A 25,999-nucleotide genomic window follows, 5' to 3' on the forward strand; every position below is an offset into this window, starting at 1 on the left:
TATTACTCTGTTTCCAATGACTTTTCATATGTTATCTAATTCAATTCTATCAACAGTCTTGGGGGAATGGCATGGTTTAGTCGTCAACTATGTTTTATAGATGAAACAATTGAGTCTCCTGGAAGCTAATTGACTTTCTTGAGATCACAGGCAGAACTAATAAGTGAGTTCAGAATAGAGCAAAATTGATTTCTTGCATAATGGATGTTCTTCCCAGGACCTTAAGCAAAATCACATGGAAAAAAAATCCTACCTATGAAAGTCCTAATACTCTGATAATCTCAGATAAATATAGATTTTTTTTAACTCTGGTGTCTTCAGGTTAAGTGAAAGAGCATGGTAAGAAAACATCTAAACATCTAAATGTTTAATAAGAAAATATCTAAATGCTTATAGCCATGTATCTCAAATTAGGATACCAGGCCATCAAAGCCACAAGGATTAATATGAAATATCCTTTCATAGTATCTATTTTATTTAAAATTTAAGGTTAGAACATGAAGCTTAAATTTTTGTGTTCTCACATGTGTACATACATATATGGCCAAAAGCATCTCTTTTTCATGTCAGACAATCTTGAAGTTTTAAAAATAAAAATGCATAGACAGAAACTTTTTTTATTGTGTATCAAGAATGATTAGTCACTGAATTCATCTCATAACATTTTTTTTGGCTAAAAAAAATATGGGTTTGAGTACTTATTGTCCAGTATAAATTTGCAGCAAAGTAGGAATTATCTTGATAGCACACTTTATAGGTTTAACTATGAGAAAACATTGGTCATATATTTTAGAGATTAAAAATTCAATGTTGAGCTATTACTTTTCTTAATGGAATAAAACAAACTGTGACAAAGTTGTATTAAGTCATTGTTCCCTCTGAATCGTTAAGCATGACTCACAAAGCTGGACACTCAATCAGGAACTCCAATACAAAAGACAAAAAAAAGTAATGTATTTATCACACACGCCAAAATCAAAGCAAAGTGAAGTTTGGAGGTTAAATGAAGAAATTGGTTTATGGGGAGAATGAGTCACTTAAAAGTCTTCTATTTATATACGATAAAATTATAGAGTCAATGGGGAAATAAGAATGTTCTTCTGCAAATTCCTTCACAGATAGCCTTTTGAGAAATGTTTTCCTTAGACTAAAGAGACTGACCAGTGAAACAGGTATTCTATCAAGCCACAAAATGATATAAACAACTTCAGCAATAGAAATATGCTCTTGAAATTCCCATCCTGTTGCCTCAGAACCTTCGCTCAACTGCAGTCCACGGCATTATAGACATCTCTCCTCAATGGTTACTCTGATGTGACTCATAAAGCAGTGAAAAACTTTTGCCCCTTATAGTCACATATTAATATAAATGTGCACTCAAAAAATATCATAATATTTAATCTGAGAAAAAAACTGCTCTCTGTCTCTATGTTGAACCTGACACGAAAGACCAGACCTCCTGGATTCAACCCAATTTTCTGAGACTGAAAAACTCAATGGCTCATTCTCACACACACACAGCTAGGAAACCTGTTAGTAGCATTTGTTTGTAATGATAAGCTATTTAAAATATTTATGCCATATTAAAAGATAAGTATGTTATGAAGTAGAGTAGAATTTATACAGATTTTTAAGATAGGACCTAAGGCTTAAGATTTTATGGTTATTTTATTACCCTTTGGACCATGTTCCCTTCAAGAACAGGCTTCAAGAAATACTGTTAAATGTTTTTCTAAGCATTATTTCTTTTTTTTTTTTTTTCAACGTTTATTTATTTTTGGGACAGAGAGAGACAGAGCATGAACGGGCGAGGGGCAGAGAGAGAGGGAGACACAGAATCGGAAATAGGCTCCGGGCTCTGAGCCATCAGCCCAGAGCCTGACGCGGGGCTCGAACTCACGGACCGCGAGATCGTGACCTGGCTGAAGTCGGACGCTTAACCGATTGCGCCACCCAGGCGCCCCACTAAGCATTATTTCTATGTAAAAATTAAAGGATCATTATTTTAGTGCCTTTATTCCATCTAAGAATTCCATGCTAAATGTATTGATTGGCTAATCTTAAAGACAAAGTTGAAATACTGTTTATTATAAATAATCCACAATGAGAGCAAAGACTGTGGAATCAGATAAACATGAGTTGAAATTTTTGGTTACTACTTTCTAGGTGATGTCACCTTTGGTATTCATTTAACCTTTCTTGGTCATTTTTTCTGGCATCATTGCTAAAATAATTTTACTGCTTTCCTATAAGGATGAAAAGATTAACATAAGGCATTTAGTGGCACTGTCAGCCAAAGTATATATACTCCCTGAGGGCAGAAATCTGATTTCTCTCCTTTACTTCTATGTCCCAACACATAGAACAGTGGCTGGCAGGGAGCTGGAAGTGTTTATCAGGATGATCTGGAAGCTTTCCCTAAGAAATTTAAGAACTGGTTCCTTCGAAATGCGGCTTTGAACCTGTAATATAAGGATACTCCAAAGCATAATCCTGCTGATCCTGCCATTAAGCAAAATAAATCACAGGGCTGCCACCTGCATAAATCAGATCCTTGCAGAGGCCTGAAACCTACTGCTCTCGGGTCCCCAGTCCCAAATTGGGTCATATTTAACAGCACTGAGCTATCAGGCCTTAAATCTATCACCTGCAAGAGGGGAGATGGATTGGTGAAAGTCTGTCCTAAAACTATAGGCTTATCATAAAAGTTCATCCTTCATCTCCAGTCTTCCTACATCTTAACTGTTGGGCATCATAAGAGTAAGGCATGGACATAGTTGAAATTTTATGAAGATGAATACATTAGAATTTAAGAGTTATGGTTCATGGCCTATCGTCATGAGAAGTGAGTACATGCTGTTACCCTAGAGCTTTCCACCCCACACACAAAATATGTTCAGTAAATATTTGTTGAATGAATGAATGAACGAATGATAGGGTCTCCATAAATCATGATTAGCATTATACTCCCGCTATTATTATTATCTTCATTCCTTAAACTATGAATGAGAAAAGAAATAAATGTTTTATACTATACTATATACCCATAAATTCGTAAAGTCAAAGAATATCTTTAGAAACATGAACATGTGGAAGTGAATAATGATCAGTCATATTTTAACTTTCTTAGCAAATTTTGGCCTAGATTGATGTTTAATAATGACAAATTTTGGAATTTATTTTAAAGAGTCTAATACCAAAACAAGATAGATGGGTTGAAGTTTTACAAAATTGAGGGGGAAATTATTAAACATTATTGAACTACATGGTTGACATTGAGGAAATGTCAGATTAGTCAAAAGAAGGCATTGCATGATAACTTTGATAGATGCCAACCCAGAAAAGTAGTATTTAATTATATTCAACATCCATTCCTCTTAGAAAATTTTAGTAAGCTCAGAATGGAAGGAAACTTAGGTAAATATCTTACATTTAAAACTGGATTATTGACGGGGCACCTGGGTGGCTCAGTTGGTTGAGCATCTGACTTTAGCTCAGGTCATGATCTCACGGCTCGTGAGTTCAAGCCCCGCATCGGGCTCTGTGCTGATAGTTCAGAGCCTGGAGCCTGCTTTGGGTTCTGTGTCTCCCTCTCTCTCTCTGCCCCTCCCCTGCTTGCACACTGTCTCTCTCTTTCTCTAAAAATAAATAAAACATTAAATACATAAAAAAATAAAAATGGAAAACTGCAAGCATTCCCGTGAATGTCAGGAGAAAGATATGAATACCTTTATATTGATAGTAAAGCTCTATGTTTAAGTTTTATTATATTCTCATTTTCCATTTGAATAAGAAAGCAAATAAAATAATTGTATAGAATTAAAAAATATAGAGTAACAAGAGTTCAGTAAAGCAAGTAGTTACAAGATAAAACATTCAAGACTCCATAGTAAATAAGATTAAAGGGGAAACTATATGATCACCTCAATAGATAAAGAAAATGTAGTTAATAAAATTTAGAACCACTCATTTTTTAAAAACTCTAGAAATAGAAATGTAAAGAAAACATTATACTTAATGGTGAAACATTGAAAACTTCTTTATAATCAGGAACAAACCAAAAAGGCTTACTATCACCACTGATAACATAGAACTGGAAGTGTTATCAGTGCAAAGGGTGACAAAACTCTAGCATTACTTACAGATTACATTACTCTGTCAATACAAATCTTGGAAAGATTATACAGAAATATTGTTAGAATTAATAGCAGTTTAAACTCTACTCATATATTATCAGATATTAGTTAAAAATAGGAAAAAATAGCATTTACCATTTGCCATACAAAAATATGTTCAATTAATAAATAAATCCAACAAAAGATATGCAAAACTTCCACAGGAAGAAAACAATGCAAAACTCATTCAAAGAGATGTAAAACAAGACCTAACTACATGGAAAAATCTATCCTGTTTACCACTTGCATGTATCAATAATGTAAGATGTTAAGTCTCCTCCAATTTGATTTATAGTTTTAATGCAATACCACTCAAATCCTTACACATCTATTTTGTGTATGGGTGAGTTTGATAAGCTGATTCTAAAGTACATTTGGCAAATTGTGGTGCCTGGGTGGTTCAATCGGTTAAGTGTCCAACTTTGGCTTAGGTCATGATCTCGCAGTTCGTGGGTTTGAGCGCCATGTCGGGCTCTGTGCTGATAGCTAGGAGCCTGAAGTCTGCTTCTGTCTCCCTCTCTCTCTGCCTCTCCCCTGCCCGCACTCTGTCTCTCTCTCAGTCTCTCAAAAATTAACTAATATTAAAAATAAATAAATAAATAAATAAATAAATAAATAAATAAATAATTTGGCAAATTAAAGGACCTAAAATAGTGAAAAAAAATGCCTAAAGGAGAAGAGGGTAAAAGAACTTCTGGATTTCAAGACTTATTATAAATTCCAGCTTTTAAGGAAGTGTGTAGGACTGACACAGAAATAGACAAATAACAAGTGCAACACAATGAAGAAGCAGGCCTGGGCTTATATGGAGCCTTAGTATTGGACAAAATTAAATCAGTGAGGAAAGAATAGTCTCTGCAATTTAAAAAAAATTGGTTAAATTCTACATCTATACTTTCAGATAGTATGTGGTCATTTGAAAAAATAGATTTTGGGGGCACCTGGGTGGCTCAGTCTGTTGAGCATCCAACTTCAGCTCAGGCCATGATCTCACAGCCTGTGAGTCGAGCCCCACATCAGTCTCTGTGCTGACAGCTCAGAGCCTGGAGCCTGCTTCAGATTCTGTCTCTATCTCTATCTCTCTCTGCCCCTCCCTTGCTCTCTCTTTCTCTCTCTCTCAAACATAAATAAGCATTAAATAATTATTTTAAAATAGAATAGAATATTTTTTTCTCTGTTCTGAATTAGAAAGATTGTTCATTCAATAGGTATTTGGGGGCCACGTACTATACCAATCACTATAAAATTTTTCTTCCAAAATATATTACTTAGTTAAATTAGCAAATTACAACATGACATGGAATTATGATTTTGATTCCTGTCTTTTTACTTCTATCTCACACATCATCATCCTTACAAAATAGTGCTCTTTTAGTCTAATTCTGTTCTTCCCCTCCTCTGTCAACCATACTGCTGTTCTTTGCCAGCTGCTAAACACCAGTCACCCATCTTCCTCTGAGTTTCTAGACTAGCTGTTGTTTCTGCTACAAAAAAGTCTTTCATCAGAAGTCCCCATGGCCTACACTCTTGCCAAATTAAGATCTGTGTCAAATAGTTCAACTCTTCGCTGACCATCCTATTTAAAATTGCAAACTGTTACCCACCTCATATTCCATCTCTACAATTTCTATTTTAGTGTTTTTATAGCATATATTACTCTCCCGAATCTTTTATTTTTAAATGTTTATTTCCTTATTGTCTGAATTTCACATTATGTAAACTCTATAAAGGAAGAAATTTCTATTATTCTTTGCTATATATCCCAACACCAAAATAGCAGCTGGCATGTGGTAGGAATAAATATAGTAGATATGTATGTGTGTGTGTCTTTTTGCACAAAAATATAGAGAAGGTACAAAAGGATAATATCAAATTGTTTCTACTAGTTATTTCTGGGGAGGAGAGTGGTAATGGAGGAGGGATGAAGGGATCCTTTCATGGTTTACTTCATATTTTACTGTGTTGTTTGAATTAAATAGTATAAAAAGTTAAGTTTTTTAACATCCCTGAATCTCTTCCAAATAAAACATATCAAATAAGGTAGCAAAACTCAAAAACTATGGACAGTATCTACAACAAAACTAGGCAACAAAGTATTCCTGAGAATCCTAAAATATAAGCAGGTAGGACAAGTCAGCTATAAGACCTGCATATCAGCATATCATGGCAAGAAGCTAAAGAAGCAACAGGTCATCTGATTGACCTGAGAACAGAACTCCAAAGACTCCATGGGTACTCACTGGAAAGCTGAGCAGGTCAATTTGATAACAGCAGCTAAAACTTGGAAGAATTTTTACTCACCCCAATTCACTGGGAAGGGCAAGCGTTCTGTGGCAGATCTGAAAAGGTCAAAGAACTCTTTGAGCCTTCAAAGGTAATTGGAGCTCCCTTCCAGGAAAAAGTCCTACACTGAAGAGACACTACTATATGTATAATCCAAACTGAGAGGACAAAGGTCATAGGAGAAAAAGAAAACCAAAGTCCAGAAAAAAGTGGGGTGAGGGGAGAAGCAAAAGAAACATATCTCAGAAAATATGAAACAAATATTTTTCATCACTGTATGGTACCAACAGCAAAGGGAGCTTCAGACCCTCAAAAACCTTATACTTCATCTTGAAAGTTTAGGAATGCTAATTTCATATTAAAATGATTAAACCAGGGGCGCCTGGGTGGCGCAGTCGGTTAAGCGTCCGACTTCAGCCAGGTCACGATCTCGCGGTTCGTGAGTTCGAGCCCCGCGTCAGGCTCTGGGCTGATGGCTCAGAGCCTGGAGCCTGTTTCCGATTCTGTGTCTCCCTCTCTCTCTGCCCCTCCCCTGTTCATGCTCTGTCTCTCTCTGTCCCAAAAATAAATAAACGTTGAAAAAAAAAAATGATTAAACCAAATGGATCATGTTTGAATGTCATACAAAGTTATAATAAGAAAAAGAAAAAGAAGATGTAAACAAAATCCCTACAATAAAGTATGCCAGAAAGATATTCCCACCAAAGGATTAAACTGAATCCTTATATTTCAAATAGAGCTAAAAGAAATTAAGAAAATGATAAAGACATAAAGGAACAATATATATCACAATTTAAAAAACTCAGTAATGAGGTGACTGAACCCAAGAAAGAATTAAAAATAAAACACAACTTTTTAGATTGCTTATTTTTCTTTTTTTTAAGTTTTTATTTAAATTCCCACTAGTTAACAATGTAATATTAGTTTCAGGTGTAAAATATAGTGGATCATGGATCAACACTTCCATATACCACCCAGTGCTCATCTTGACAAGTGCACTAACTTAATCTCTATCAACTTTTTAACAGATTACCCCACCCACCTCCTCTCTAGTCACCATTAGATTGTTCTCTACAGTTAAGAGTCTGTTTCTTGGCTTGCCTATTTTTACCCTTTACTCATTTGTTTTGTTTCTTGAATTCCACATGTGAGTGAAATCATATGGTATTTGTCTTTCTCTGACTGACTTACTTTACTTAGCATAACACTCTCTAGATCCATCCACATTCCTGTAATTAACAAAATTTTATTTTTTGTATAGCTGAGTAATATTCCACTGTGTGTGTGTGTGTGTGTGTGTGTGTGTGTGTGTGTATCCCACATCTTCTTTATCCATTCATTAGTCAGTGGACACATGATATGTTTCCATAATTTGGCTATTGTAGATAATGCTGCTATAAACATAGAGGTGCATATATCCCTTTGAATTAGTGTTTTTGTATTCTTTGGGTAAATAATGCAATTCCTGGATCACAGGGTACTTCTATTTTTAACTTTTTGAGGAAACTCCATACTGTTTTCTATAGTGACTGCACCAGTTTGCATTCCCACCAACAGAGCATGAGGGTTCCCTTTTCTCCACATCCTCACCAATACTTGTTATTTCTTGTGATGCTGATTTTAGCCATTCCAACAAGTGTGAGTTAATATCTCATTTAGTTTTGATTTGCACTTCCCTGATGATGAGTGATGATGAGCATGTTTTCACATGTCTATTGGCCATCTGTATGCCTTCCTTGGAAAAATGTCATTCATGTCTTCTGTTCATTTTGTGTGTCTATGAGAGAGAGAAAGAGAGAGAGGGCACATGCATGTGAGTGAGGAGGGGAGTGGCAGAGAGAGAAAGAGAATCTGTTTTTATCTTTTTTATTTTTTTAAGAGAGAGCATGAACAGGGGAGGTGCAAAGGAAGAGGGAGAGAGAGAATCCCAAGCAGACTCCATGCCCAATGCAGAGCTCCACACAAGGCTCAATACCTATCATGAGATCATGACTGTGAGATCATGACTGTGAGGTCATGATCTGAGCCGAAATCAAGAGTCAGAGGCTTAACTAACTGAGCCACCAGGTGCTCCTCTTCTGTTCATTTATTAATTGGGTTATTCATATTTTGGGTGTTGAGTTTGATAAGTTCATTGTAGATTTTGGATACTAACCCTTTATCAGATATGTCAATTACAAATATCTTCTCCCATTCCATAGGTTGCCTTTTAGTTTTGTTGATTGTTTCCTTCACTGTGCAGAAGCTTTCTATTTTGATTTACTCCCAATAGTTTATTTTTGCTTTTGTTTCCCTTGCCTTAGGAGACATATCTACAAAGAAGTTGCTACAGCTGATGTCAAAGAAATTTTCCCCTGTTTTCTTCCAGGATTTTGATGGTTTCAGGTCTCACATTTAGGTCTTTGATCCATTTTGAACTTATTTTTGTGTATGCTATAAGAAAGTAGGCCAGCTTAATTCTTTTGCATTTTGCTGCCCAGTTTTCCCAACACCATTTGTTGAAGTGACTGTCTTTTTTCCCGTTGGATATTCTTTCATGCTTTGTTGAAGATTAATTGACCATACAGTTGTGAGCTCATTTCTGGGAAAAGAAAACATAGTTTTAAAAGCAAACCAGAAAGAATGCAGATTAAACACAATACTACAGATGCCTCTAGAAAAAATAGATGAAAAAAGGAGGACTTTTAAAATTAAAAAATTAAGAAAGGCAATGAAAATCCAATATATATATATATATATATATATATATATATATAAAGTATCCAATATATATATATATATATATATATATATATATATATATATAAAGTCCCTAAAAAATAAAACCCAAATAATATATTAAAATGGTATAAATACTAAATTATTTAGCATTTTAATAAATATCAGTATCATAAATTACATTTTCTGAAGTAAAAGTATTGAAATTACATATTGTAAGGATACATTGAATATTTGGAAAAATTATCCAGAGTAACCAACCTGAAACATATTTTAGAAAAACTATTGGACTTTGAAGGAAAATAAACTTCCTTGAGGCGTCTAGGCAAAAAGAAACAAATATTTATTATTTATAAGAGAAAGAAGTTCAGTATGTCATCAGAGCTTTGCATACTAATTCTTTATTCCAGAGGAAAATGGAATAATGTTTTTCTGGCACTCAAAAAAAAAAAATGTGAGCCAAAGATGATGTATTAGGCCAAACTGACTTACAAATCAGGGCACAAACTGTTGTGAATATCTAAAACTCAAAAACTTTTTTCTTTGAGCACTTTCTGAGGAATTTCAGGTAGAGAATGAACTTCAGGTAGTCCCAATGATAGAGATGCAGACATAATGCCTACTGGATAGTTTAAGATGTAATGGTAGTTAGAAGAGAAACTGCGTGGTATGTATACTACACATACTATACAATATAGGTAGAATAGCTCTATAAGAAAATGGAAGTGGTATATGAAGTACATATGAAGAGCAGAGTATACATACTGCTTGCCTTATAGTATTAACTAGGATAACAGAAATGCATGGCCAACTAATCTTCCACAAAGCAGGAAAGAAAATGCAATAGAAAAAAACAGTCTCTTCAGCAAATGGTGCTGGGAAAACTGGACAGCAACATGCAGAAGAATGAAGCTGGACCACTTTCTTACACCATACACAAAAATAAACTCAAATGGGTGAAAGACCTACATATAAGACCAGAAGCCATCAAAATCCTAGAGGAGAAAATAGGTAACAACCTCTCTGACCTCAGCCACAGCAAATTCTTACTAGACATGTCTGCAGAGGCAAGGGAAACAAAAGCAAAAATGAACTATTGGGACTTCATCAAGATAAAAAGCTTCTGCACAGTGATGGAAACAGGAAAACTAAAAGGCAACTGATGGAATGGGAGAAGATATTTGCAAATGATATATCTGATAAAAGGTTAGTATCCAAAATCTATAAAGAACTTATCAAACTCAACACCCAAAAACAAATAATCCAGTTAAGAAATGAACAGAAAATTTGAATACACATTTTTCCAAAGAAGACATCCAGATGGCTAACAGACACATGAAAAGATGCTCAGCATCACTCATCATCAGGGAAACACAAATCAAAATATAAGGAAATACAAATCACTGCTGGTGGGAATGCCAACTGATGCAGCCACTCTGGAGAACAGAATGGAGGTTCCTCAAAAAATTAAAAATAGAACTACCCTATGACCCAGCAATTGCAATAAATACAATTGGATAAATTGCATTTTTCTAAAGGATACAAAAGTGCTGATTCCAATGGCACATGCACCCCAATGTTTATAGTAGCATTATCAACAATAGCCAAATTATGGAAAGAGTCCAAATGTCCATCAACTGATGAATGGATAAAGATTAGATGTGGTATATATATACAATGGAATACTACTTACTTTGTGATCAAAAAGAATGAAATCTTGCCATTTGCAACAATGTGGATGGACCTGGAATGTTTTATGCTAAGTGAAATAAGTCAGAGAAAGACAAATATCATACGATTTCACTCACATGTGGAACTTAAAAAACACAACAGATGAACATAGGAGAAGGGAAGGAAAAATAAAATACAGAGAGGGAGGCAATACAGAGAACAAACTGAGGGTTGCTGGGAGGATGTTGGGTGGGGGAAGGGCTAAATGGACGATGGGCATTGAGAAGGGCACTTGGCAGGATGAGCACTGGGTGTTATATGTAAGTGATGAGTCACTAAATTCTACTCCTGAAACCATTATTAAAAAAAAAAAAAACTAGGATAAAAAGGACAACACTGTAAATCAGTTACTGGAGAGGAGGGTACAGAGGGAATAAAAATATTATATGAAGATATTTATTGTATCATTAGAACACAATTGCAAACCTCAAATACAAAAAAAAAAAGACTTGAAAAACAGTGACACATCAAAAACAACCCACCAGAAAAAAAAAACCAGAGTGAAAAATATTTCATATAATGTATATTAAATATAGTATATAAACTGCAACTTTTTTGTAATACAGTTGAAAGAAGAACACAAATATATATACATATATAAATAAAATAAACAATAAAAGTTAAACTATAATTTTTTGAATGTTTAAATATGGGGGAGAGAAAGAATAGCATAGAGAGTACAGAGATAAATGCTCAGCTTCTTGGAATATACATTGTTTTGTAGTTTTAACTTCTGAATTATTTAAATATTTTAAATAATTATAAACTAAAATTAAGTTTTAAACAAATCATTCCTAAAATTAGAAAACAAACCTAAAATAAGTCAAAATTGCAATTACAGTTTTGTGTTTGCTAACAACACATGTTTGCTAACAACATAAGTTGTGACTTGGGGTTTTTAAAAATAACATTTAATAGTTGGGCTCCAAATAAACAGACATGGCTCTTGACTATCCTCCACATCTAACAAACACAAGAAAACAAATCTTAAGTGAAATGAGTCAACTCAGGGAAATGTTACCCACTATCTTTTCTTTTTCATTTCTCTAGGAAAATAAAGGAAAGTCTGGAGTGCTTCCCTGTTAAGTTAAATAACTTGATCCATACACTTGCACAAATGACAGCCACAAGTCCTGCCAAATCTGCTTCACAGACTCCTTCCCAGGAATCCTGTATGCTGAGTGCAACCAGGTCAATTCAAAGAGCGACAATTTTAAGGTTCAGTAAGAAAACCAGTAATGTAAGTCTCAAGTCTGTCATTTGACTTAAATATCTGTTGACCTCATCTCGGACTTCCCTTCACTATGCTACACATCCTTCCTTATATCATGATATTTTTTTTTACTATGCAAATGAAAAATCAGTTACGGTTTGAGCAGAAGTGCCATTAAGGAGGATGTTCTAAGGAGAAATCATAACAACCAGAGCTATTAGAGAACCATCAAAGAGAACAATTCCTGCCTGTAGTAGACCATAAATCAAGAGCTAATTAAAGTGTCTGCATGAAAAGAAGAGCAGAAATTAGGCAGTCTGTTCCCAGCACATAAGATTACGATATCTTTATATACTGTGTTTATAGGTAATTCTGCCTTTACAAATTGCATCCTTTTGTTCGTGGGATGACATTTTGTGGAAAAGTTCTTGCTTTGTTTAGCTTACATGAAACCATATTTTAAAATGTATCACAGGTTGATAATGCCACCTTTTGATTTTTGTCTATTTTCTGCAGCTGTATCTAATCCAGGTGATACATGGTAACAATGAAATGAGCCTGACAGAAAAATCATTTGACCAGTTTTCAAAACTTCACAGCCAACTTCAGAAGCAGTTTGCATCATTGACTCTCCCAGAGTAAGGCACTTCCTCCCCTGTGTTTTGTCTGCAGTTCTTGTCCTTGAACATAAGGAAAAATTATGGTTATGGGATTTTCTATTTGTGAACAACACAGCATTCTGACTCCAATGCCATTGAACCTATCCCAGCAGAGTCTGTATGTCTCCCAGAGTAAAGAATCTTTTGTCTCATAAAACAGAACAAGGTTTGCAATTTCTCTGTTTGCCTTTAGCCATTGATTTTGTAGACAGAAAAATTCAGGAGTGATTTCATTTTTCATCAGTTACCAGGAAAATTGTTTTATTTGCCTGTTTTTAAATTTAATCTTTTTGGGTTTTTCTATAAAAATAAAATTGACATTGAAAATGCAGAACTAAGTTGGATATATCTACTCTTTCAACAAATAATTGCAGTTAAAAGCCCTGATACATTTATTTTCCATACCAGAAAAAGATTCATTAATATCATTTAGCATAGAAGTAAAATTTACTAATACCAACTCACTTTTGTTGTTAATGATTAACTTTGACTTGGATTGTCTAAATCTAATTTGTCATTATGTTTCTTTTCAAACAATCTTGAAAACCATGCTTTTGTTCATGTTATCATTTTTAAAATATTTAAGTATAAACAAATTAAGAATATAACTGCAAACAACTTCTGTTCAAATAAACCTTCTAAAATTCATCACTTAGAACTTGCCAAATTTAGGTCATAGATTTCAGTGTATACGAAAGGTGTATCTTGACTTTAAAAAGGAACTTGCCAGAAATTATATTGGCACTTAGGTAAATCAAACGTTATTTTATCTACACTTAGGAATTTTTGTTAAGGAAATGGTCCCTTAATAATGTGAATGTCCGTATCTGACCTGACATACTTTGTACATGTGGATGAAGTACTAGGCTTTTTACTAGGCTTTCAGGATTTAGTCACCTTCCAAAATACAAATCTAAGCAAAGTTATCAATGAATGGAGAGATATGGTGCAATATTGAAGAGTGAATAGTTCACTACTTGCAGATGCTACAGAAATTTTGAAATACAGATGCTTTAAATATCAGAAAGTCAACAAATTAGAGTAAGAGTATGTTCAAGAGACTGAGAGGAAAGGAGTGTCATTGTGGAAACTTAAAAGCAACACCAGCTTTAAGAATTACTGAAAACCGGGGCGCCTGGGTGGCTCAGTCGGTTAAGCGGCCGACTTCAGCTCAGGTCATGATCTCGCGGTCCGTGAGATCGAGCCCCGCGTCGGGCTCTGTGCTGACAGCTCAGAGCCTGGAGCCCGTTTCAGATTCTGTGTCTCCCTCTCTCTGACCCTCCCCCATTCATGCTCTGTCTCTCTCTGTCTCAAAAATAAATAAACATTTAAAAAAATTAAAAAAAAAAGAATTACTGAAAACCATCTTATAAAATAACAGAAAAGGAGGTGCTGGCAAAAAAAAATTCAAAGTTTAACTGCAAATATTGAATTCAACATCAGGGACTGTCATTGTACTCTACCAATTAATGATTTAAAATGTTACTGTTCAATGGCTGCCCTTTTTTGGTTTCAAGAACTTCTCTGTTCTACACTTTTATCTGTCCACTACACTTAACATAACTTGTAAAACCTTAAAAATGTTAATAATCTCTCTCCATATGTCTCTTCTTGATTTTTCAGCTTTAGTTCTAAGATTATGCCTTGTTCAACTGCCTGACAATGGTATTTAAAAAGATTTTAAGACCGTTCAAGCAGTGTGTGTGTGGGCGGGGGGGGTGGGGAGCATATACTTCGTGTATGCCCTTGACAATATTTGTATGCTGATAGTTCCAAAGGAACCAAGGCTTCCAGTGATACATATAAATGAAGGATGAAAGCAAGATTTCCTCTGACTCCCAAATTTACTAAGAGAAGCCCTACAAGAATTATGTTAACCTGATCTGGAGAGTATGATCAGAAAGTTAGAGTCATGAAGAATAAAATTCACATTATTCATAGTATATGACAGGGGTCTTCAAAGCAGGCTCTTTGTATCTCCCAAGAATACACAGGCATTGGAATCTTCCATACAATTAAAGGTCTTCTTTAAATTAACCTGCTTAAAAATTAAAGGGTTGATTTCCTTTCCCTCTTCTACTTTCAACATTGTTCTTCTCCCGACCATCTAGAACTTATTTTGGTACGTTGTCCCAGAGAGTAAAAAATCTCTGAGAATCAAATAAAAGGCAAGTCAAGACATTGTTGTTGGTACTGGGGGAAAAAAAAGGAATTATTCTAATACCCAGATATCAAATCTGTTTGTCAGTCAGATGTTTCCTACTCTTTGGCATGAACAAAATGGCAGGAGACATGATGGTGCTGTCACATAAAAGATAAAAACTCATTTTCACAAAATGATTGCTATATTATATTTGACATGTAACTGAAAAGCATTTCAGACAATTGAATGACATTACTATGGCTAAACTCTTAAATTCTCTCATACTTAATTATATACAAGATTTTTTAGTACCTACCTCTGAAAAAAACATCAACAAGGGAACAGAATTGATATTGAACTCCAAATTACTCTAACAATAAGGAAAATTCATCTACAGATATACAAAATAATTTTTTTAATGTTTATTTTTGAGAGAGACAGAGACAGAATGAGAGTGAGTTAGGGGCAGAGAGAGAGGGAGACACAGAATCCAAAGCAGGCTCCAGGCTCTGAGCTGTCAGCACAGAGCCCGACGCGGGGCTCGAACTCACGAGTTATGAGATCATGACCTAAGCCGAAGTCGGACGCTCAACCGACTGAGCCACCCAGGAACCCCCAAATTAATATTTAAAACCTGCCCAATGCATCTGTTAATCAAATGTGTTTCTATGTTTTGAACTAATTGTATATGGTACAAATTATTGTGATAATTAAATCTGGGTGAAAATTTTTAATACTTTAAGCCTTAGAATTGCAGGAGACCTTTTGAAAAATAAAATGTCAATTATTTAAATACACAAACGTAATTCTGGACTTCCTTAACATTTACAACAGGAAACAGTGAATGGGTTGGCCCGTAGTTGTCACCTACTTCTGTGTCTGCTGACAGCCCTTCTCTATCCCTCATACCCTTACCCCAGGGAAATACCTGTACCAAAGAAGCAGAAGTATAAAGGAGGAAGCAGCAAGACTGAAGTCAGAGAAAGCTGCTAGGTAGTTCCTAAGAAAATGTACTTAGCCAGAAAAATATGTCACCAAATGCTAACCATTAACAGTTCATTCCACTCAGTAATTGGTCTTAATCACATCTAACCCATCAAGAGGAATCTTCAGAGAGTGCAGAGGAAATTCTGCAAGTCAGACTCTTGAGGAAAATGATACAGTGTTCCAAAAGACTAAGACCAGATGGAAACATATGTCACTTGGTAAAATGTTTAATTTAGTTAATGCAGAAATATCTCTAATGAACCCAGAAGAAGCAATACAATCTGACCTTTGTGAAAAATAATGAATCATTAACTTCAGAAAGTATTTATTAAACCTCCACATGTATTTAAAAGACAATATGTGTGGTCTTCCATGAATACAGCAAGAAGGAACATATATATTAGTTTAATAGGTTAAATTAAATTAAATTAGCATTAATATTAATGAAAGTTAAAATAGCACAAGTGACCACAATCATGTTAATGAAACTCTCAGGATTAATCATGTGTTCTATGTGTTTTTTTTTTAATGTTTTCACTGGCCCCTCCATCTGATGTAGCTATAACTTCACTAACAACCCTAAGATGCAGAGACCAGTTTTCAAAGTAATAAAGATACACTTCTTTTTTAATTTATTTATGTTTTAAACAGGTTTCCTCATTGGTGGCACGTACCTTTTACAAACTCAGACCACAAACGATTCAGAGATCTAAATCATTACATGGAACAGATATTAAATGGATCATATAAAGTTGCAAATGTATGTTACAACTTACTTTTATATTTTTATATAAATATCAACTATTTTATGTATTATTACTAGAAATATTTTTAAATACTTTATGATAACCTTCTTTTCTTCCTATATCCACTCAACAAGTGAGTGTGTGACTAATATGTATAACATTCCTGAACAGAAATTGGAACAGCAGTAAGGTATATAGCACCTTTATATACTCGAAGTACTTGAAGTAATATGTGATTAGTGGACTATCAGTGCTGGTAAGTGCCCTAGTGTTTTAGAGGATTAAGAGTTATTTCTGATTCTGATGGTAAGAAGGTCTCAAGGAGGAGAGAGCAGCTGAGCTAGGTCTTTAATACCGGGTAGGATTTTAAAAAGAGTTGGTGTGGGGCGCCTGGGTGGCGCAGTCGGTTAAGCGTCCGACATCAGCCAGGTCACGATCTCGCGGTCCGGGAGTTCGAGCCCCGCGTCGGGCTCTGGGCTGATGGCTCGGAGCCTGGAGCCTGTTTCCGATTCTGTGTCTCCCTCTCTCTCTGCCCCTCCCCCGTTCATGCTCTGTCTCTCTCTGTCCCAAAAATAAATAAAAAACGTTGAAAAAAAATTAAAAAAAATAAAAAATAAATAAAAAGAGTTGGTGTAAGGAAGTGTTTCAAGTAAAACCAAACAATATAGAAAAGGTCATAAATTGGGGAAAAAAGGGGGGGGGGGATATCATTAGATTCTATTGCTCCTGTCACAAATTACCACAAATTTGGGAGTTTAAAACAGCAGAAATCTATTATCTTTCAGTTTAGAAGGTCAGAATTCTGAAAATGGGTCTTGAGGGACTCAACTCAAGGTGTTGGTGGACTGGTTCTTTCTGGAGATAGTAGGAAAAAATTCATTTCCTTGCCTTTTCAATTTCTAGAGATTTCCTGCATCTCTTGACTTGTGCCCTTTCAAGCAATTGCATATTCTGACCACTGATTCTGTCCTCACATCTCCTTCTCTGACTCTTGCTCTGAGTCTCCTTGTGTTTACACTGGGCCTACCTGGATAATCCAGGACAATCTCACCATTTTCAAGATTCTTAATTTAATTATATCTGCAAAGCCCCTTTTGCCATGTAAGGTAACGTATTCAAAAGTTCTAGGGATTAGAAGGTGAACATCTTTGGAGGGCCATAATTCTATCACAGAGACACATGAAAAAGTGCAGCACAAGTCAGTTGGTTCTCAGCATTCTTGTGATCTAAGTGCAAAATGTGAAAGGAAGATTAAAATCAGCAAGGAGGTTGGGGCCAGGTTGTCAAGAGCTAAGCTAAGCCTTAGAGGGTAGTGAGGGACTAAAAACAAGAAGAAGAACAATGTTCCTCACCACTCTGGGAGATCCTGTCCCTCCTTACTGGACTGGAATTATGTTCTTTTAATTTTTAGCCTTTTAAATTGTATAATATATATCCAGAAAAGTCTACAGAAGACTTTAGAGTTAGGTTAGAAAAAGCCATGCAGCTTCTGCCAATTTCACTCAGGATATTCACTATGGGAACCTTCAGCTTCCATATAAGAAATTGAGCTCCCTGGAGTGAGCCAGGTGGGGAAACAATATGGATAGATCAAATAGAGACAGGTCCAGGGAACACAGCTCTGCTGGTGCCCAGCGGAGGTTCTCACCTTCAGCTAGCTTCAATGTCACAATATTTTGAGTGAATGATAACTCCAGCTCCAGTCACCAAATGACTGTTTATTAGAGACAAGCAAGGACACCCTAGGTGAATTCAGCCAAACCGCAGAACTGGGAGACAATGGCAAAATGATCGTTTAAACCAACAATGCAGGGATAGACCATATATAAGGTGCATATATTTTCATTGTTATATAGTATTCTCTTACATGAATATATGGCAGTTTGTAGATTCCTCTCTACATAGGCATTTGGAATGTTTCCAAGTTAGGATTATAAATAATGCTTCTATGAATATTCTTCTACTTGTATGTCTCTTAGTCTGCATGGGTTGGTCATTCACCTAAGAACAGAATTTCTGGATTTCAATATATGCTTATCTTCAGGATTATAGGCAATGACCAATTTACTGTCCTATTTGCAATGAATAAGAGTTCACATTTTCCACAACTTTGTGTATACTTGGTATTGCCAGTCTTTCTAATTTTGGCCATTTTGGTGAGTGTGCATCTCATTGCGCATTAGTTTGTATTTTCCTAACTACGAATGAGATGGAGCACCTCTTCATATGTTGTTTGGTCATTTGGATGTCCCCTTCGGTACAGTGACAGCTCATGTCTCTTGCCCTTTTTCTATTAAATTATACGACATTCTATTATTAATTTATAGTATTTTTCATGTACTGTGGATAAAAATCCTTTGCTAATTAAATATGTCGTAATGATTTTTCTTCCAGTCCTGTGTTTTGCCCTCTTGTTCTCTTTATTATATCTTCTGATAAACAGAAACTCTTATTTTTAATATAGTAAAATGTATTGATATTTTCCCAGATGATTAGAACATGCGCTACCTCAATGTCATAAAGACAATTTCATATATTATCTTCTAGAAGCTTTGCTCTTTTGCCTTTCACGTTGAAACCTACAATTGGTCTAGAATAGATTTTAGTGCATCATGTGATATAAGAGTCATTCTTATTTTTTTTTCCATGTAGACTTCTAATTGTTCCAACACTATTTAAAATATTTTCCTTTTCTCGCTTCTCTGCTGTGACACCCTTGTGATGATTTAAATATCCATGTAGGTATGTGTCTATTTCAGGGCTCTATATTTTATGCCAGGGATCTCTTTGTTTACCCTTGTGCCAACAGGCTTAATTACTGTAGTTTCATACTAAGTCTTGAAATCTAACAGAGTGAATTCTCCTAATTTACCCTTATTCATAAACAATATTTTGGCTCTTCTTGGACTTTCATCTTTACATGTAAATTTTAAAACTTTCTTGTCAATTCCATGCAAAAGCTAGCTGGGATTTTAGTTGAAAATGTATCTTAGTATTTTCCAATCCATTATCATGTACCTATTTAAATCTTTAAAACATTTTTTTCTCGAAAGTAGTTTAACAATACTATCTTAAAATATTTTATTTGACTTGGTAAAATTCTTTTTAAAGAATTTTTTAAATTCTTTTTTTTTTAACCAGTATACAGATACAACTGATTTTATATAATGACATTTTTCTCAACAACCTTACTAACTACACTTCTACTTCTAATAATTTATCTGTATCTTTAAATATTCTACTTACAATCATATTGTCTGCAAATAACAAGAGGTTTTTTCCCCAATATTTATATTTTATATTTACTTTTCTGGATATTTTGTACTCTCGAGGGCCTCCAGGTGGTGATAGCAGACATGCTTGTGTTATTCCCGACTTCAGGTCTAAAGTTCCCCAGTAAATACACAAGTTTTTGTAGGTACCCTTTATTACTTTAAGAAAGTTTCCTCCTGTTGTAAGAAAAAGTTTTTACAGTAAAGAATATTGAATTTATCAATTTTTTTTCTGAATCTGTTGAGATGATCAATGATCAAGTGATTTTTCTCCCTTATTCCATTAGTGTGGTGAATTGCACTGATGGATTTTCTAATTTTAAACAAATTTGCATTCCTAGGATGCACGCTACATGGTCATAATGTATTATCCTTTTTATGTATTACTAGATTTGATACAACATTTTCTGTAGCATTTTTTTCCACCTTTATTTATGACAGAGACCAAAGGTGTTCTATCTTATAATGTCCTTACCAGGTTAGAATGGAGAATATGCTGGCTTCATAATGTCAATGGCAAAGACTTCTTGCTTTTCTTCTTTTCGCTGGAAGAATTTGTATAGAATTGGTTCTATTTCTTTAATTTGGAAAGCCATATAAGTACGGAGATTCAATTTATTTAAGAGTTATAGGACAATTCACATTTTCTATTTCTTCCTGGGTCTAAGTTAAGTTCTTTGTGCTTATTTATTGGCATGAAATTATTCAGAGAATCCTCTCACCATCTTTTTAACATTTATAGGATCTGAAAAGATGTCTACTCTTCTAGTCCTTGCATATGTCATTTCCTAATCAGTCTTGCTGGAGGATTATGAATTTTACAAATCTTTGCAAAGAATGAAACATAGGATTTATTGACTCTTTATTATATTATTTTTCTATTTTATTTATGTTTGATCATGATTATTTCCTTTCCTCTTCTTCCTTTGGTTATGATTTGCTGTTCTATGTATTACATTCACAGATAGTTACTTGTTTATTTTCAACCTGTCCTCACTTACACGTTTAAAATTCTAGGGGTGCCTGAGTGGCTCAGTCAGTTAAGCATCTGCCTTCAGCTCAGGTCATGATCTCACAGTTCATGAGTTCAAGCCCTGTGTCTGGCTCTGTGCCAACAGCCTGAAGCCTGGAGCCTGCTTTGGCTTCTGTGTCTCCCTCTCTGTCTGCCCCTCTGCTGCTTGTGCTTGCTGTCTCTCTCTCTCAAAAATAAACATTGAAAGTTTTAAAAATAATAATAAGTAAGTAATAATAAATAAAATTCTACATCCTCCTGCCTAACCAAGATTTAATTGACCCCTTAAGTTTTTATTTACAGTATTATATTTTACCATTCTTCTAAAATATTTATAAGTGTTCACTATGATTTTTCCTGAGACTATGGATTAAGTCTATTTAACCTATTTGAGTTTTACATGCTATGCTAATAATATATCTCTGTACCTGTATCCCAATAATATATCTCTATATCTGTATCCCATAAAATTAATAAGCACTGGTTTTTTTTATACAGTCAATATCTGTTTAATATTTCCCACATATTTCATCTTTGTTGCTTCTGTAACTCTGACTTTATATATGGGATTGTTTACCCTCTACCTGAAGAACACAATTTATTACTTCAATATGAATTTGCTGGTAGAAAAATTTCTAAATCTGCATTTGTCTGAAAAGTTTTTATTTTGTCTTCATTCTCAGAAGATATTTTAGCTGAATATGTTATTTGGATAGGAGTAATTTTATTTTAAAATCTTTAAAGCTATCAGTTCATTGTCTTTTAGCTTCCACTGATTCTGTTTCAAATCCAACTGTTATAATTGTTGCTTCTTTGAAATTATTTTTCTTTATTCTTTATCTGCTTTTAATGTCTTTCTTTTTATATTTGTTTTTCACAGTTTTAATTTAGTTGCTCAAATACAACTTTGTTTCTATTTGTCATGCTTATTAACACTTCTTAAATTTGTTCCTTGATGTCCTTCATCAGTTTTGGACAGTTCTGTCATTATTGCTTCCAACATTGTTAATATTTTTTTCCTCTCTCCCTTTTTCTGAAGCTATAATCACATATGTTAATTCTTCTCATACCTCTACTCCTGTCTTGTTTCTCCTTTTGTTCTCCTAATTTATTCTCAATAGTTCTCTTCTGACTTAGCTTTTGAGTTACCTATTTTCTACTTACCTAAGGTTGTTTTAAGTTTTTTTTTAAGTTTATTTATTTATTTTAAGGGAGAGAGAGAGAGAGCCCACGAGTGAAGGAGGGGCACAGAAAGAGGCAGAGAGAGAATCTCAGGCAGGTTCCACACTCAGCACTGAGCCTAATGCAGTGCTTGATCTCACAACCGTGAGATCATGACCTGAGCTGAAATCAAGAGTCAGCTGCTTAGCCGACTGAGCCACCCAGGCGCCCCTACTTACCTGTGCTTAATATACTGTTAAATCCATCCTTTGAGCTCTTAATTTCAATTTCAATTATTATATTTTTCAGTTTTAGAATTTCCTTGTTTTTTTGTTTCTATTCCTTGCTGAAAATCTGTCCTTTTTATTATTTCTTTGAAAATAATAAGCGTAGTTATTTTTAAATCTTTGTAAAAACTTCAACATTGGGGCCCACTGCATGTATATTTCTATTGTCTAGTATTTCTACTGTTCTTTAATCATCCAGTCTTGTTCCTTTGTAAGGTTGGTTATTTTCCTTTATTGTGGCCAGATATTGCACTGCAATGTCGTTTGTAAAAATAATTGGAGGCCTATGTTGTTGTTTGTTACTTTAGTATAGAGAATTATATCTGAGGACATTAACAATCTAGGATTGCTGAAATTCAATAGCAGGGATTCAGATTTTTCAAAACCAAACTGTAGCCTTTATGAGGGCCTATTTCAGGTTCATCTTTGTTCCTTAATTGTAGCCATTTTGTTTTGTTTCTTTATATATATAGTTTATTTTTTGGCAGAAACAGAGACAGAGCACAGGTGAGCAAGGGGCAGAGAAAGAGGGAGACACAGAAACCAAAGCAGGATCCAGGCTCCGAGCTGTCAGCACAGAGCCCGATGTCGGGCTCAAACCCACGAACCATGAGATCATGACTTGAGCTGAAGTCTAACGCTTAACTGACTGAACCACCTTGGTGCCCCAGATGTAGCCATTTTGGATCTAAGTCGAAAATGAGGCAGATTCACCAAGAGCCTACTTAGCAGCTCTGGATTCCATTTCCTTTCCTCTTATTTCTGCAAGGTGGTCAAAAGTACTGCTCAACCTCTCAGCCCATCCACTGTTCCAACCCATATCAATAAATACCCACAACAGAAATGTAGTGTCAAACCCAAGTTTGCATCTCCAAATCCTTGTCCCACATCCTGGCTTCATACTTCTTCACTATCTTGTTAGCTCTCTGATGCTTTCAAGCAAAGTTTCAAGACACAAATTGTGCAGTAATCCAATTATCCTCATCAGTAGGTGTGCATTAAATGGCTTGCTTAATCTACTGTCCTCAAAAATCGGATTCTAGAACTGCAATCATCACCCACAGCTTTCAGAGATATCTGCCATTTTGCTTTCTCACCCCCATCCTATGCTCAAATATAACTTTTCTCTCATAGGCTATATCAGAGGGTCTAAGTCTATTGACACTTCCCATCTGAAAAAATATTTAATGATTCCTTGGTAAGCTGTTTGATGTACTCACCAATAATTCTGAGAATAGTCTGGAAAATTAATGCCAGAAATTCCAGACTCCATTTCTGTTCTGCTCTCTTATATGTGTCAAAAAAAAAAAAAATTAAGATCCCACATACCATACACACTCATATAAGCATATAAGCTATACATGCACATGGATGTGCAACTCCTTCCAAATGTTCAAAGGGGCACTAGCTCTCTATACTATTAGGTGTTTCTATCACCATTTGAATTAAAGGTTTCTATGAGACAAATGCTAAATTTTAGAGTCAAGTACCAAACTAACGGAATCCTTCAGAGTTCTTAGACAGACTTAGGACTCTTTAGGGATTTATCTAAAACATTATCCCTAAGGGTACAGTATGCAAGCCTATTATGGTTGTTTGTGGTTTTGCTTTGTTTTGTTTTGTTTTTTGCCTTTTAATGCAAAAATGAAAAACATTTATGGAATATTTGTAAGTAATCCACACATCTGGAATAACTTTAATATCACCAATGAGAGCCCATTTCCAATATTAATCAAGCTAGCCAATAAGCTACCATTTTTATTTTAAAAAATCTAATGTCTGACATTCAATATGCTAATTAATAAAATGCCCATTGTTGTTGGAGTTGCGGGTGAATAACAGAAGCATTTATACCAACTGGCCCTTGTATAGGTTTCTTGATTAAAATTTTGAGAACACTCCTTTTCTCCTCCCCCATCCAGGTGCCCCTCTTAGTGTAGCCTTGATTCAGACATTAATAGGCAATTCCTGGATTTTATAGTCTTAGTTAAATGTCAGCAGTACTTGGGTTGTACCTTGACCTAAGAAACCTACACATAACATCATCCTATATATGTAGACATATTTTAAGCTTCAGTAAATTGCAAGCATTATGCAGGAGGACTACACTAGATCCCACAACTGAGACTTAATAAAGGGTCAAAGAATCCTATGTTTCTCAGCTGTTAATTCAACAACCTTTCTTCTCTACTTGGAATGTGAGAAAGGTAGTAGATGAGACTACTGCAGTCATGGTTTGAAGTTTTTTCAGTTACATGCTGTATGGTAAAGTAAACCAATGTATATCAAGGAAACCTTACTGAAATTTAAATATACAATATATTAATGAATGTATTAAAAATTCTGTCTCAACTGTAGGTTTGCTGATTCAGGATGTTAGCTTATTGCTGTACCTCCCAGTTGGGTAATATCGTGGTTTGATGATGAATAGACTTACTTAAAAGAAGAAAATCCCACAATTCAGATCTTAGGGGTCCTAAAGCTATTAGAAAAAAAACCCAGAATTGTCAATAATGACTGCATTAGATTCCATATAGCTAGAAGCAAGAGGTGAGACTTTTGAATTCCTATCACCAGTTTCTAAGACTAGTGGTTCTTAAAGCATAGTTTCTGGACTGTGCTAGGAACTTCACTTGGGAACTTACAAGAATGCAAATTTTTCAGCCCATCCTAGACAGACTAAATCAGAAATTTTAGCCCATTTGTTATTTTTTAAGTTTATTTATTTATTTTTTAGTAATCTCTACACCCAGCATGGGGTTTGAACTCACAACCCTGAGATTAAGAGTCGATGCTCTACCAACTGAGACAGCCAGAGGCCCAAAATCAGAAATTTTGGAGATGAGACCCAACAATCTGTGTAATAATAAGTCTTGCAGGGTGTTCTAATGCACACTATTGTTTGAGAAAAATTACCTATAGTATGAGGTATATACTATAGACATCTGCCCCCCACACACACTTTTTTTTTCCAGTTTGGACATGATCAGACATTTGGCCTTCAATATAGTAGATACTCAGGTGCCCTCCTATATGATTGACTTTTAGCAAATATGAACTCAAGAAGATTGTGCTACAATATTATTTCCAGGCTGGTAGATTCTCAGCTGGAGATGTTGTTTTGTATCAAAGGACAAGTGGTTGAGCACTTAAGGAGGTATACTTAACTGAATTCCAAGTGAGTTAGAGAAGGCATCCCAGAGAGCTGGGCATTCAGGTTGTTGTAAAGGGCAAATAGGAGTTAGTAAATAGAAATTGGGAGAAAGTTGTGTTAGACAAAAAGAATTTCAAGGACGAAGCATCCATTATGGTTTTATGCTTTCCTTTTGTTTTGAAGCTTAAAAAACTCAATAACTATATTCATTCAATTTTTACCCATGTATAGCATTTACAAACTCATCAATATTTAATTGATATTTTAAATGAATAATAACAGAACCATTGGCATATATTAACAATGGGATTTATATTGCTTTTCAAAACCTGAAAGACTGAAAGTTTGCATCTGAAAAGTATTTAGCAGTGGTTGCTTATTTATCCTTACATCCTATAAGTTCAGGTTGTTGTTTGGTTTTTTGTTTTTTGCTTTTAGAAATTAGCTCATGCCTCCAA

General features: G+C 34.9%; 1 protein-coding gene across 4 annotated transcripts in view; it reads left to right on the forward strand.

Annotated features, from left to right (window-relative positions):
• PIK3C2G (phosphatidylinositol-4-phosphate 3-kinase catalytic subunit type 2 gamma) overlaps positions 1 to 25,999 on the forward strand; it is a 358,133-nt gene that overhangs the window by 279,775 nt on the left and 52,359 nt on the right. For all 4 annotated transcript variants that reach the window (XM_030322152.1, XM_030322155.1, XM_030322154.1 and 1 more), the window contains 3 exons: positions 11,958 to 12,147; positions 12,637 to 12,758; positions 16,561 to 16,669. In XM_030322152.1, the coding sequence (XP_030178012.1) occupies positions 11,958 to 12,147; positions 12,637 to 12,758; positions 16,561 to 16,669 (421 nt within the window). The remainder of the gene's footprint in view (positions 1 to 11,957; positions 12,148 to 12,636; positions 12,759 to 16,560; positions 16,670 to 25,999) is intronic.

Source organism: Lynx canadensis, chromosome B4 (assembly GCF_007474595.2).
Source record: "Lynx canadensis isolate LIC74 chromosome B4, mLynCan4.pri.v2, whole genome shotgun sequence".
Lineage (NCBI taxonomy): Eukaryota > Metazoa > Chordata > Mammalia > Carnivora > Felidae > Lynx > Lynx canadensis.